Source organism: Diaphorina citri, unplaced genomic scaffold, assembly GCF_000475195.1.
Source record: "Diaphorina citri unplaced genomic scaffold, Diaci psyllid genome assembly version 1.1 scaffold294, whole genome shotgun sequence".
In the NCBI taxonomy this organism is placed as follows: domain Eukaryota; kingdom Metazoa; phylum Arthropoda; class Insecta; order Hemiptera; family Psyllidae; genus Diaphorina; species Diaphorina citri.
The window spans coordinates 112,827-125,942 of NW_007377730.1; the positions used below are offsets into that span (position 1 = coordinate 112,827).

The 13,116-nt window shown below is 38.2% G+C and overlaps 2 protein-coding genes and 1 long non-coding RNA gene across 3 annotated transcripts; 2 read left to right on the plus strand and 1 right to left on the minus strand.

The window, feature by feature from the left end:
- Positions 1-52: 52 nt before the first annotated feature.
- On the plus strand, positions 53-1,026 carry LOC113466572 (dnaJ homolog subfamily C member 14-like). Its single transcript, XM_026822111.1, has 2 exons — positions 53-316; positions 811-1,026. The coding sequence occupies exons 1-2, from the start codon at positions 132-134 to the stop codon at positions 968-970; spliced, it is 345 nt and encodes a 114-aa protein (XP_026677912.1). The 5' UTR covers positions 53-131; the 3' UTR covers positions 971-1,026.
- Positions 814-3,290, minus strand: LOC113466573. Its single transcript, XR_003390933.1, has 2 exons — positions 1,931-3,290; positions 814-1,457 (listed from the first exon to the last, which is right to left on the minus strand). It is a non-coding gene; the product is annotated as an uncharacterized LOC113466573 (long non-coding RNA).
- A 2,907-nt stretch (positions 3,291-6,197) lies between these two features.
- Positions 6,198-7,190, plus strand: LOC103507169. The gene is made up of 2 exons (XM_008471620.3): positions 6,198-6,395; positions 6,656-7,190. Exon 2 carries the CDS (start codon positions 6,660-6,662, stop codon positions 7,188-7,190), a length of 531 nt encoding a protein of 176 aa, XP_008469842.1. The 5' UTR covers positions 6,198-6,395; positions 6,656-6,659.
- Positions 7,191-13,116: the final 5,926 nt, after the last annotated feature.

Here is a 13,116-nt window from a genome sequence, read left to right on the forward strand (position 1 = left end):
ATTTCATGAAATTTCTCAAAGTTACTGAGACCTCTATCAAGACATAATGTTCCCTTGTCAACTGTTTGTTCTAGGGTGACATTTGGGCTGAGTCGTGGGGGCTAGGTCTCCTATGGCATTACTACGCGTGTATGGAGACCTCGGTGTACGACATTACGGAGTGGGCAGCCTGTCAGGCCGTCAACTTGAAGCATCTGAAGGCCAACTCGCACTCTGTCCAGTATAGGATTGTCGTGGGCAAACAGCACCCGCCCCCCGCCTCCTCTGCATCTCCCTCACATCATAGCCACCATCCCCACTGCCCCAACGGTTCCAGGTAGCTATCAATGTCTAGGTCGCGGGTTCGATTCCCGCCCAGTCAATCAATCAATCTTTATTTGAACAAATATACAATGTATGTGGTTGTGGTACAATTTTAAAGTAAAAACCTAAATTCAAATACATAATATAACTTATAATACTTAAATATAGTAAATCAGAAATGGCGTGAGAGCCAGCCTAGTTACCTCGGTGGATAGAGCGTCTGCCTTCTCAACGCTAGCGCTGATCCACGGTGGTTACTTGGAGATTAAGAGCGTTTTTACATATATTACTAGAGTATAGCTTCGCCGGCCGGTGGAAGTCGATATTCTAAAATACACTCATAGCCCTGAATGGGGTCAACGAACAACGCCGAGTGTGATAAGGGCTTAAGCCTAGGTACTGATCCGTCATCCCGCGCGCAAAGTGTTCTACAAGTATAGCTTCGCTATACTAGTAATGAGAAAATATTGCAATCGGTCCAAAAAAAATTCTTTGTTCTTTCTCCAGTGACCCGGACATCGAAGACTTCCTGAACACCCTGTACCAGTCGAGCAGTGGAGGGGCCGGGGGTTCGACTCTCTGCAGCGAGCACAGTTTACATCAGCACTCTCATCTGCACCACTCACACACACGCCCTCGTAGGAAAGGTGGCAAAAAGAAAAAGTAAAATGGAAAACACAATGGATAAAGATTGCACTCGATGGCGAAATACTCGTAGCAGGATTTAGACCCACAAGGTTATTGAAGCATTTGTCTCGATATCTAATGTGTCATTAAGACAGTGATAACGCATTAAGACAGTGGTAGTAATGGGGAACGGTTAGCCTAGTGGTAACGCGCTTGCTTGCAATACAGTTGTTTCGAACTTACTAGTTCTCATGAACTAAATATAGCCCCTTTGGTAACTTTCTTTAATATTCAACCTCTATTGGTCTCACCGAATTGAATCCTCATTAAAAGTGGGGTCTTAGTCTCACCCAATGTAACCTCAGTGGGCCTTTAGCAAAAAATTCAATAACCTTGTAATATTGAAGCCATCTTATAAGTACTAAAAAAAACGTCAAGTAAACTCAAGATGAGCAGTTTTTATTTTCGGACTTCTTGAATACAGAACACTAGTTATTTATATACGATCACAAAACTACCATTTTGACCTTCTGGACATTAGCCTCGGCAAAAAGAAGAAGTAAAATGGAAAACACAGTGGATAAATATTGCACTCGATGGCGAAATACTCGTAGCAGGATTTAGAACTACAAGGTTGTTGAAGCATTTGTCTCGATATCTAATGTGTCATTAAGACAGTGATAACGCACTTGCTTGCAATACAGTTGTTTCGAACTTACTAGTTCTCATGAACTATATATAGCCCCTTTGGTAACTTTAATATTCAACCTCTCTTGGTCTCACCAAATTGAATCCTTATTAAAAGTGGGGTCTTAGACTCACCTAATGTAACCTCAGTGGGGCTGTAGCAAAAAATTTCAATAACCTTGTAATATTGAAGCCATCTTATGAGTACTAAAAAAAACGTCAAGTAAACTCAAGATGAGCACTTTTTATTTTCGGACTTCTTGAATACAGAACACTAGTTATTTATATACGATCACAAAACTACCATTTTGACCTTCTGGACATTAGCCTAATGGGCATTAGAATAACGTGAGCTGATTTTTTCCTACCTTCAAATTTTCGCTCTCGAGTGTGTATCTATCCAATGGAAAAGAAGTTGGCCTGTCTACTGGTTTACGGAGTATGCTTGATTCTCTACATCTTTCTATTCTATCCCGCTCATTTCGTGGCTCTTATTTTTAAAGAGAAAACATTTTTCATGAGTGCTTCTTTGCCTCCTCGTCCATTTTGAATTCCCCGTCCTAATATCTCTCCCTTCCCTTCCTCTCAATATGTCTTAGTAGCCAAAAGTAGACCTTTTTGGCGTGTCCAATTTTGCAGTTGTTTTGAGAGCTACGCCTGCGTCTAGCTGATGAATTGTATTGAGAATGAAAGGCATCGTACTTTGCTTTAAGGTGTTGACTTATCGTCCATCAGCTTTTATTTCATGGATTTTTTCATACATGGCCGTAAAGCTTTGTCTCCAGTCTGTCCATGATTTGTCTTCTCCTCCTCTTTCCTCTGATGGTGATAATATTGATGGTGGATTGCGAATTTGCTAAGCGAATTTGATAGCAGAAGTGAAGGTTCATTTGTTTACTCACACAAGATTCTCACAATTTTCAACATGTCAGAGTGGGACGTTTTTGAAAGAAATTTTGAATGCTAATGTTTTTAATGTTGAATACTGAGGTTTTTTCGTTGAATGCTGAGGTTTTAATGTTGAATGCTGGGAGGGTTTTGTTTAATGCGGAGGTTTTTTTAATGGAGGTACAATTGATGTTGAATACTGAGGTTTTTGTAAGATGATCTAAGGTTTTTAATGAAGTGTTGAGGTTTTTGATTATGAATAATGTGGTTTTTTAATGTTGAGTGCTAGAATTTTTAATTTCGGCAACACCCTTGGGCCTCAACCCTGGTTTGATAGAACTCTCGTTTCTCAGTTCATTTTACTCAGTGATGTTTTCATTTTCTTCTTTTTTTAATTTTAACTTAGTGTCTTTTTATTTATTAATTTATTAACCCAGAAAGTGCATACTTCCTGGTTCATTTCCGTTTAGGTGGGACAATAGTAGACAGGGACAGAAAGGATTAGAATTACAAGGAAATATTTACCCCTCATCTGGATTTGTTTAGCATTAAAATATTTATTCTTTGTTTTATTTTAAGAGAAAATATCCCCGAAAAATCGTGAGTAGTGATGAATTAGGTATGATAGGTTTTTTGAGGCGTTCAATTTTTGACATTGAATTTGATAAAACTTTTTTCTGTCCGGTTCAATTGTGTCAGTGAATTAAAAGTCCCTTTTATTAGTCCCACTCCAATTATGGAGTGCTCTGGGAAGTATGTACTTAGTTTTATCTCAGCCAGGGCTTTTCTTTGTATAGGCTTAACCCAACTTTAAGGGCTGTTTACCCCTACAACCCCATACCAAAAATAACAATGATGATCTGAAAGAACTGGGACTGAAGAATCCACAAAAACTGATTGGAAATGCTCAGAAGTCGGTGATCCTGCCTAGAAGTTCTTTCTAACAACTCACTCACTCACTCTTTACACATCTCTATTATTGGTAAACAAGCTCCCAGAGCGTTAATCTCTGTCAGCCAATTGGAATTGAGATTCATATAGGAAAGTGACTAGAAACCCCAGTGGAAAGTAAATTTCTATTGGTAGTGAAATTGTGTATAAATAGAGTGAGTTATAAGAAAAGAACTACTCTTTTAGTGGACTACTCAGTCAATGAGTCAGATCCCAATATATATGTATGTCACTTTTGAACACCCTATAGACAAAGGGAGTAGGGATCTCACTCATTGACTAATTAGTCCACTGAAAATAGAAGTTCTTTCTAACAACTCACTCACTCACTCTTTACACATCTCTATTATTGGTAAACAAGCTCCCAGAGCGTTAATCTCTGTCAGCCAATTGGAATTGAGATTCTTCTCGAAATAACTCTTTTCTGGCTTTCCCTAGGGAGTTTCTAGTCGGTTTACTTAATATATCTTCCACTTATTGGGAAGATTCTTAAATACATAAGAATATGTACTTGTATATTTTGGTTTTAACCTCTGTCCTGTATTTTATCTTCTAGGATAAAGTAGATTGGCTTGAGATTAGGTTTTACCCCTTGTCCTCTTTGAGAATAATCTTTGGTGTCAGAAAACGTGTAGTAATCACATCCAGTTGACGTGCTGGAGGTTCTGGGTTCGAACCCTTCTGAGAATTCGATTACATTTGCTACTTTCTGTGAATTAAATCCAATTTTTGACCCACGCTTACTGGGCATTGTTAACACCAATTTGGGGCACAATTACGTACATGTCACGCATACATAGGTGCAATCTGTTACGCTAATTTGCGTTTTTTTAGATGCTTCACTGTATTAGGTGGCGATACAGACAGATGTTTCTTGTCCGTTTGTTCCCACAATCATCGTTTGAACAAATCGAACAGTTAATTATTACTGTGCCAAGAATAATAACCGGTGGCCGAATGTGTAAAAATAACGATAACTCTTCCACCCAACTACCCATCTTTATCCTGAGGACACCAAAAGCCAAATAATAATACATAATTATTAGGTATTTAGAAACCTCTTTGTTTTTACACTTTGAAAACATTTTGCATGATGTTTTTTTCATTTTCATGATTTTTCTTTCTTTTAAATTTGTGAGATAAATCTTTTCTCTGAGAATTTTGCAAATTTTGGTGTTTTTATTTTGCTGTCTGTAATCTGGGGGTATTCCACGACCCACTTTTGGATTTGGTGTTTTTATTTTGCTGTCTTAGTAATCTGGGGGTATTCCACGACCCACTTTTGGACGTATGTACCGAGAAAAATTGTGTTCCATCGCCATTTTCATTTAGTAGTGTAATCAAACAACATTCGACTCCTGTAGTCTGTGCCATAGCATGCCTAACCCGTAGTACGCTCATTATTTTTATATGGGCAAGATTATTTGTTGGATTGAGGGAATTAGGTACCTACCAACGAAGTTTTATTGTACCGAAATCAAAGAGAAAACAGAGAAAGAAGACAAGATATTATAAAGGCAACCGTTCCGAAAATGAAATTTCGGTCAGGGATTAACTTTATGAAAATCGAACCCTCGATCTAGCGCTTACAAGGCAGGCACGCTTCTTCTGAGAATTCGATTACATTTGCTACTTTGTGTGAATTGAATCCAATTTTTGACCCACACACACTGGACATTGTTAAGACCAATTTGTCACGCATACATAGCTGCAATCTGTTACGCTAATTTGCGTTTTTTAGATGCTTCACTGTATGAGGTGGCGATACAGACAGATGTTTCTTGTCCGTTTGTTCCCACGATCATCGTTTGAACAAATCGAACAGTTAATTACTGTGCCAAGAATAATAACCGGTGGCCGAATGTGTAAAAATAACGATAACTCTTTGACCCAACTACCCATCTTTATCCTGAGGACACCAAAAGCCAAATAATAAGACATAATTATTAGGTATTTAGAAACCTCTTTGTTTTTACACTTTGAAAACATTTTGCATGATGTTTTTTTCATTTTCATGATTTTTCTTTCTTTTAAATTTGTGAGATAAATCTTTTCTCTGAGAATTTTGCAAATTTTGGTGTTTTTATTTTGCTGTCTGTAATCTGGGGGTATTCCACGACCCACTTTTGGACGTAGGTACCGAAAAAAATTGTGTTCCCCATAGGAAATTAACCCGTAAAATCAGTTTTTTGCCCCATAAGAGTCCCCAATACACTTTTCGGGCCCACCAAGCATTCCCTTTTATGGAACTTTTGACGAGGAATCGATTGGTGCAACTTTCAAGACTGTCCGACTTACAGTTAAGGAGTTACGGGTTCGAGTCTCGGCGAATTCAAGAAAAAAACACCGATTTTGAAAGTCATTCCCATGTAATTTTTCATGCTAAATCGAATGGTGCTACTTTGAACACTATCTCACGGTTAAGGAGTTACAGGTTCGATTCTTTCCTGTGTCAATGGGGCACTTTGAGGTTGAAGAATAATGAACAGTATGAACACCCTGTAGGTAAGACTTGGCTAAAAACTGAGTGGAGCGGAGAGCATCGAGCAGGAAGAGAGAGGGAAGTGAATATGGTGAGTACCTACTTCAAACCGCATAGAACATACGACAATAACGTATACCTACGTTTATGTGGCGAGCTACAAGGAATGCTGAAAACTTCTATCTCCGCTACATGCATCGTGTGAACGGGCCTTTCTTGAAACGTGGGTTTTCAGTGGCGCAAATATTTCAAAATTCAAATTTTGATATTACATGTGGATTTGTGGATCGGTGAAGAGGATTTGTGAGATTTTCTAGTTTTCTACTGAATTAACTGAATTTATCGAAGGAAAATAACGTGGTATTCTCTATTGAACTTGAACATTGAAATAAATCATAACCTAGTCGAGTTACCCTCTGAAATACCTATTCTGGCATTGGCATAATCGAGAGAACAGGTAAGCTTTAGGTACCAATAATTAGGTAATTTATGTACTGAAACACCTTCAAAGGGGCTCCTAGAAGTAACAACAGAACCCAAAAATTAGCTACCTATGCTTGTCATTTTTTTTGTTTATGGATTTTATCTCACAGACATACCTATCAGGGCTACACTTAACTTTCCAGCGTCCAGTATCACATTCACATGTCACAAAAAGTAAATTTAATGTAGAACTTGTCAAGCTGTTAAGCTATTCCAAATTGTTCTCTGTTTCAGGAAAATGGCACCAAGTGTGGCAGCAGCAACAGTCTATTCCAAACTATTTGCAAACAGAACTGAGACAGATCCATTCAAGAGACCTAAAACAAAAATCCGTAAGGGTAAACACTTCAAGAAAGAACTAAAGAAGCAAAGAAAAATCAAGAAACAAGCAAACATTTTAAAAAGTCGTGTCCGAAATGAAAATGTTCTATTGAAACATTTGAAAGAATCCTATCCAGGGATGACAAATATTGCAAAGAGTTCCCGTAAATCAGAAGTTGTTTTTGACCCTACAGGAAGAACCATCAATCGGGCAAAAATAGACAAAGTCATAAATAAACTTATGTCAAAGAAAGATGTGCTCATGGAAAAACTAACTCCAACTATGAAGATAGAAACAAATGAAAATGTATATGTGAAACCTCCTCAAGTCAATGATGCTAAGAAAAGAAAAGGAAATACTGTTGTTGTTGAAGACACTTCAAATAGCAAAAAAATTGCAAGCAAAGTTAGCAAATATATATGTATGTCACTTTTGAACACCCTATAGACAAAGGGAGTAGGGATCTCACTCATTGACTAATTAGTCCACTGAAAATTCTTTCTAACAACTCACTCACTCACTCACTCTTTACACATCTCTATTATTGGTAAACAAGCTCCCAGAGCGTTAATCTCTGTCAGCCAATTGGAATTGAGATTGTATGAACACCCTGTAGGTAAGACTTGGCTAAAAACTGAGTGGAGCGGAGAGCATCGAGCAGGAAGAGAGAGGGAAGTGAATATGGTGAGTACCTACTTCAAACCGCATAGAACATACGACAATAACGTATACCTACGTTTATGTGGCGAGCTACAAGGAATGCTGAAAACTTCTATCTCCGCTACATGCATCGTGTGAACGGGCCTTTCTTGAAACGTGGGTTTTCAGTGGCGCAAATATTTCAAAATTCAAATTTTGATATTACATGTGGATTTGTGGATCGGTGAAGAGGATTTGTGAGATTTTCTAGTTTTCTACTGAATTAACTGAATTTATCGAAGGAAAATAACGTGGTATTCTCTATTGAACTTGAACATTGAAATAAATCATAACCTAGTCGAGTTACCCTCTGAAATACCTATTCTGGCATTGGCATAATCGAGAGAACAGGTAAGCTTTAGGTACCAATAATTAGGTAATTTATGTACTGAAACACCTTCAAAGGGGCTCCTAGAAGTAACAACAGAACCCAAAAATTAGCTACCTATGCTTGTCATTTTTTTTGTTTATGGATTTTATCTCACAGACATACCTATCAGGGCTACACTTAACTTTCCAGCGTCCAGTATCACATTCACATGTCACAAAAAGTAAATTTAATGTAGAACTTGTCAAGCTGTTAAGCTATTCCAAATTGTTCTCTGTTTCAGGAAAATGGCACCAAGTGTGGCAGCAGCAACAGTCTATAAAGCAGTGTAGGTACCTATTATGAATCTACCTTTTTAGGCTAAGCTCTGAAAATGTCTGAACTGTCAGGTACCTACAATTAGAGAGATGGCACTGAATGTGTTAAATGGGTATAGCTAGGCCATGTATTCACTGTAGGGTCTTCACTGTTCAACCTCAAAGTGCCCCATAGGAAATAGTTTAACTTATAGCTCTGTCCGACCAACGGTTTGGGGACTTTTATGGGGCAAAAAACTGATTTTACGGGTTAATTTCCTATGGGGCACTTTTGAGGTTGAAGAATGAACACCCTCTGTAGGTAAGACTTGGCTAAAAACTGAGTGGAGCGGTGAGCATCGAGCAGGAAGAGAGAGGGCAGTGAATATGGTGAGTACCTACTTCAAACCGCATAGAACATAGGTACGAGCATAACGTATACGTATAGGTAGGTACGTTTATGTGACGAGCTAAAACCCAAGGAATGCTGAAAACCTCTATCTCCGCTACATACATCGTGTGAACGGGCCTTTTTTGAAACGTGGGTTTTCAGTGGCGCGAATATTTCAAAATTCAAATTTTGATATTAATATTACATGTGGACGGTGAAGAGGATTTGTGAGACAAATTGTGAGATTTTTTGCTGAATTTATCGAAGGAATAACGTGGTATTCTCTATTGAACATTGAAATAAATCATAACCTAGTCGAGTTACCCTCTGAAATACCTATTCTGGCACTGGCATAATCAAGAGAACAGGTAAGCTTTAGGTACCAATAATTAGGTAATATATGTACTGAAACACCTTCAAAGGGGCTCCTAAAAATAACAACAGAGCCCAAAAATCAGGTACCTATGCTTGTCATTTCCTTTGTTTATGGATTTTATCTCACAGACATACCTATCAGGGCTACACTTAACTTTCCAGCGTCACATTCACATGTCACAGAAAGTAAATGTAGAACTTGTCAAGCTGTTAAGCTATTCCAAATTGTTCTCTGTTTCAGGAAAATGGCACCAAGTGTGGCAGCAGCAACAGTCTATCAATTTTCCTCATATTATTGTTTGGTCGATATCAATTGGTGGTAATGTAGATGCACTTTTCTTCATGTTAAGTCCAATACGCAACCAATCAGATTGCTCAATCCAAAAGTTAAACTTAAATTGAGTTCAAACCCAGATTGTGGTCCTGATAATTTGTTGATCCAATGGAGCAGTTGCAGTTGGGTAAAAATTATGAATAAAAGGTCGATTCCTACGTAAAAAGTTGTGAAAAATCCAAATCTGAAGTCAAAACTCCGAAAAAGTAACTTTAAAAGGTCGAAAATTCAATTTTTAATTGCCGTTCTAATTAAAAAGTTCAAAGAGTTGTGACGTCAGACTTAATGTCAAAATGCGCAGAAACGCTTGCGCACAAACAAACGAAGCGGGAGTCATGAATTATGACGTCATCGCCTACGGGAGCATATGTCGTGACGTCAAACTTTACGATTTATCGGTATTATTTAAATCGATTTATCTCGGTATCTAGAAGTCGTAGAAGAAAAAGAAAAATTCCGTTGGTCCTCATTTTTCCTGCTCTATGACTTTGAAACATCACACAAGTAAGCGCAACTGATCTATTGGATTCAATTTTCCTCATATTATTGTTTGGTCGATATCAATTGGTGGTAATGTAGATGCACTTTTCTTCATGTTAAGTCTAAGTCCAATACATGCGCTACGACTTGTTTTCCAATCTGGTCTTTTGATAGATCGTTTCGTGTGTGCGCGATATTCGTGTAAAATTTCAGGTCTAAATGAGTGAAATTCTGGCAATTATCGTGTCCACACGCAACGATCTGTCGGAAAACCACGTTGTGAAACGTATTCAAACATGTCTATCGGGTTTTAGAACAGGAACGTGGGCGCTCGACTGTTAAGTGGGAGGCTGTGGGTTCAAAGCCCAAAGAAGGCGTGCAATTTCATTGTCATTTGTTCCTTCTTTAATGACTTCTATCCTTCTAGTGAAGTTTATAAGACGAGTAAGGACATTTCCTATTGCATGTTGTTTCCCTACGGACTTTAAACAGGGAGTATACCAGCCTGAATTTCCCTTGCTAAAGAAATAGCAAAGGTTGAGTGCGAAGGGCATCCACTCGTAAAATTTATAGCCAAAACCAAATGTCAGCCCAAAGCAGTCACCCTAGTTAGGACTGATTGAGAGGCTGATGAAAAACGCCGACCCCGTCTGTACACGGAAAAAGCGAAAAAAAAGAAGATTGTTTCGCTACGGAACATGTATGTTCTCCCATGATTTTGAGCCTGCCCTATGTTGTGTGTTTGGTGATTTTAGAGTTGCTTACAAGTAATAACGGATCTATGGGAACGCAGCTTACTGACAACCTCCGAGCCATTACCACTTGAAGATTAACACAAGGCTGTGTGTCTCCTGTTATTGCTGATACATTGTATCATGTTATCAGTTATGGTCAGACGTATTTGAGGCAGTGCAATAGTCCTAAACAAAAATGGACGCGGCACACAAGGGATCAAGAAGAGACCGCCTTAACATAATAATGAATACACTAACTTTCCGTATCCGGTCAGATTTATGTGTTCTTCAATGATTTGCAGCAGAAATGGCCTTGTCTAACTAATACTAAATGTTGAATAGCACAGGGGCTATTAAGTAAGTAAGGAAGTTATTGTTATAATGTTCCCTGTGCATAGTCTGATATTTAGGACTGTAGAAAATCGAACCCTCGATCTAGCGCTTACAAGGCAGGCACGCTACCTTCCAACTTCCAAGCCAACAAGGCTCCTAGACTAGCTGCGGACAAGTTTTTAAACAAAATACCCAATGAACATTTTGTTTGCGTGTAAAGCAGTGTACCTATTAGGAATCTACCTTTTTAGGCTAAGCTCTGAAAATGTCTGAACTGTCAGGTACCTACCTACCTATAATTAGAGAGATGGCACTGAATGTGTTAAATGGGTATAGCTAGGCCATTACGTATACAGGGTGTTCAACCTCAAAGTGCACCATAGGAAATTAACCCGTAAAATCAGTTTTTTGCCCCATAAAAGTCCCCAATACACTTTTCGGGCCCACCAAGCATTCTCTCTTATGGAACTTTTGACGAGGAATCGATTGGTGCAACTTTCAAGACTGTCCGACTTACAGTTAAGGAGTTACGGGTCCGAGTCTCGGCGAATTCAAGAAAAAAAACACTGATTTTGAAAGTCATTCCCATGTAATTTTTCACGCTAAATCGAATGGTGCTACTTTGAAACACTATCTCACGGTTAAGGAGTTACAGGTTCGATTCTTTCCTGTGTCAATGGGGCACTTTGAGGTTGAAGAATAATGAACACCCTCTGTAGGTAAGACTTGGCTAAAAACTGAGTGGAGCGGAGAGCATCGAGCAGGAAGAGAGAGGGAAGTGAATATTATGGTGAGCAAGGAGCTATGATGGTGAGTAACTGAGTACCTACTTCAAACCGCATAGAACATACGAGCATAACGTATACCTACGTTTATGTGGCGAGCTAAAAACCAAGGAATGCTGAAAACCTCTATCTCCGCTACATGCATCGTGTGAACGGGCCTTTCTTGAAACGTGGGTTTTCAGTGGCGCGAATATTTCAAAATTCAAATTTTGATATTACATGTGGATCGGTGAAAAGGATTTGTGTTTTGTGAGATTTTTTGCTGAATTTATCGAAGGAATAACGTGGTATTCTCTATTGAACACTGAAATAAATCATAACCTAGTCGAGTTACCCTCTGAAATACCTATTCTGGCACTGGCATAATCAAGATACACTAAATTACATTACTTTCCTTCCTATAGGATAAGGAAAGTAAAAAAAATATAGAAATGTTTATTTATTTTTTTTTCTCCAAAAGATTTTAGGTTTGAAAATTTTGCTTTATTCAGCGAAGAAATGTAAAATCTACATATTATTATTCATTTTCAGAGGTGAAACTGGGAAAAGCGTGGGCCTTCATCTGCTGAATGAGACCCAAGGGAGAGAACTGAAACCGGCCCTGCCTCCATTGAAAGATAAGAAGGAGGAGAGAGAACGTAGCAGGGGCGGAAGTATGGTATCTACTGTACCGCCCCCTGATAAATTATCTAACATTATGCACGCCATGGACCAGGTACTCAAATCTGTGTCTTAAACCAACCCTGGTGTAATTTTTACTTTCCAGTTTCCATTACTATTTTTTTTAAGCTTTAGTTTACTTACAATCTACAATTTCAAAAAACAAACAAATGGGGCGATTTTTTTCTCTTCTGAAAAGAGATATGAGAATTATATTTTGGCACTTAGGTTATTTAATATTTAAGACTATACCAACATTCAAATTAAAACATAGATTAAATAGATGTACCATATTATTTTAAAACATAGATTAAATAGATGTACTTACCTCTCAAATGAAAATGACCTTATTTATTAAGACTATGATAAATTGATAAAAATCCCCTTGGGCTTCGTGTACATTTACGTCCACAAAAAGCCCACACCGAGGCTTAGGTGGAGGGGCAAACAGCCCTAAAGGATGAGTTAAGCTTCTATGTACATTTAACATAAAACATAGATTAAATAGATGTACCATATTATTTCAAAACATAGATTAAATAGATGTACCTCTCAAATTAAAATTACCTTATTTATTAAGACTATGATAAATTGATAAAAATCCCCTTGGGCTTCGTGTACGTTTACGTCCACAAAAAGCCCACACCGAGGCTTAGGTGGAGGGGCAAACAGCCCTAAAGGATGAGTTAAGCTTCTATGTACATTTAACACATGTGAACTTGCTCTCTGAACTAAACACTTAGACCGGGGACCACAAAGTGATTATAAACTTGGTTTAAGTTTTAATCTCGGATTAAACAATCTGATTGGCTAATTTTTTGAAATCAACCAATCAGATTTAAATTTTAACGGAGTTTAGACTCACTTTGTGGCCCCCGCCCTTAATGATAAATAGGATCATTTGTAGTTGCCAGTCCCAGGAATTCTGCCACACGAATTGGTTTAAGCCGATAGCATG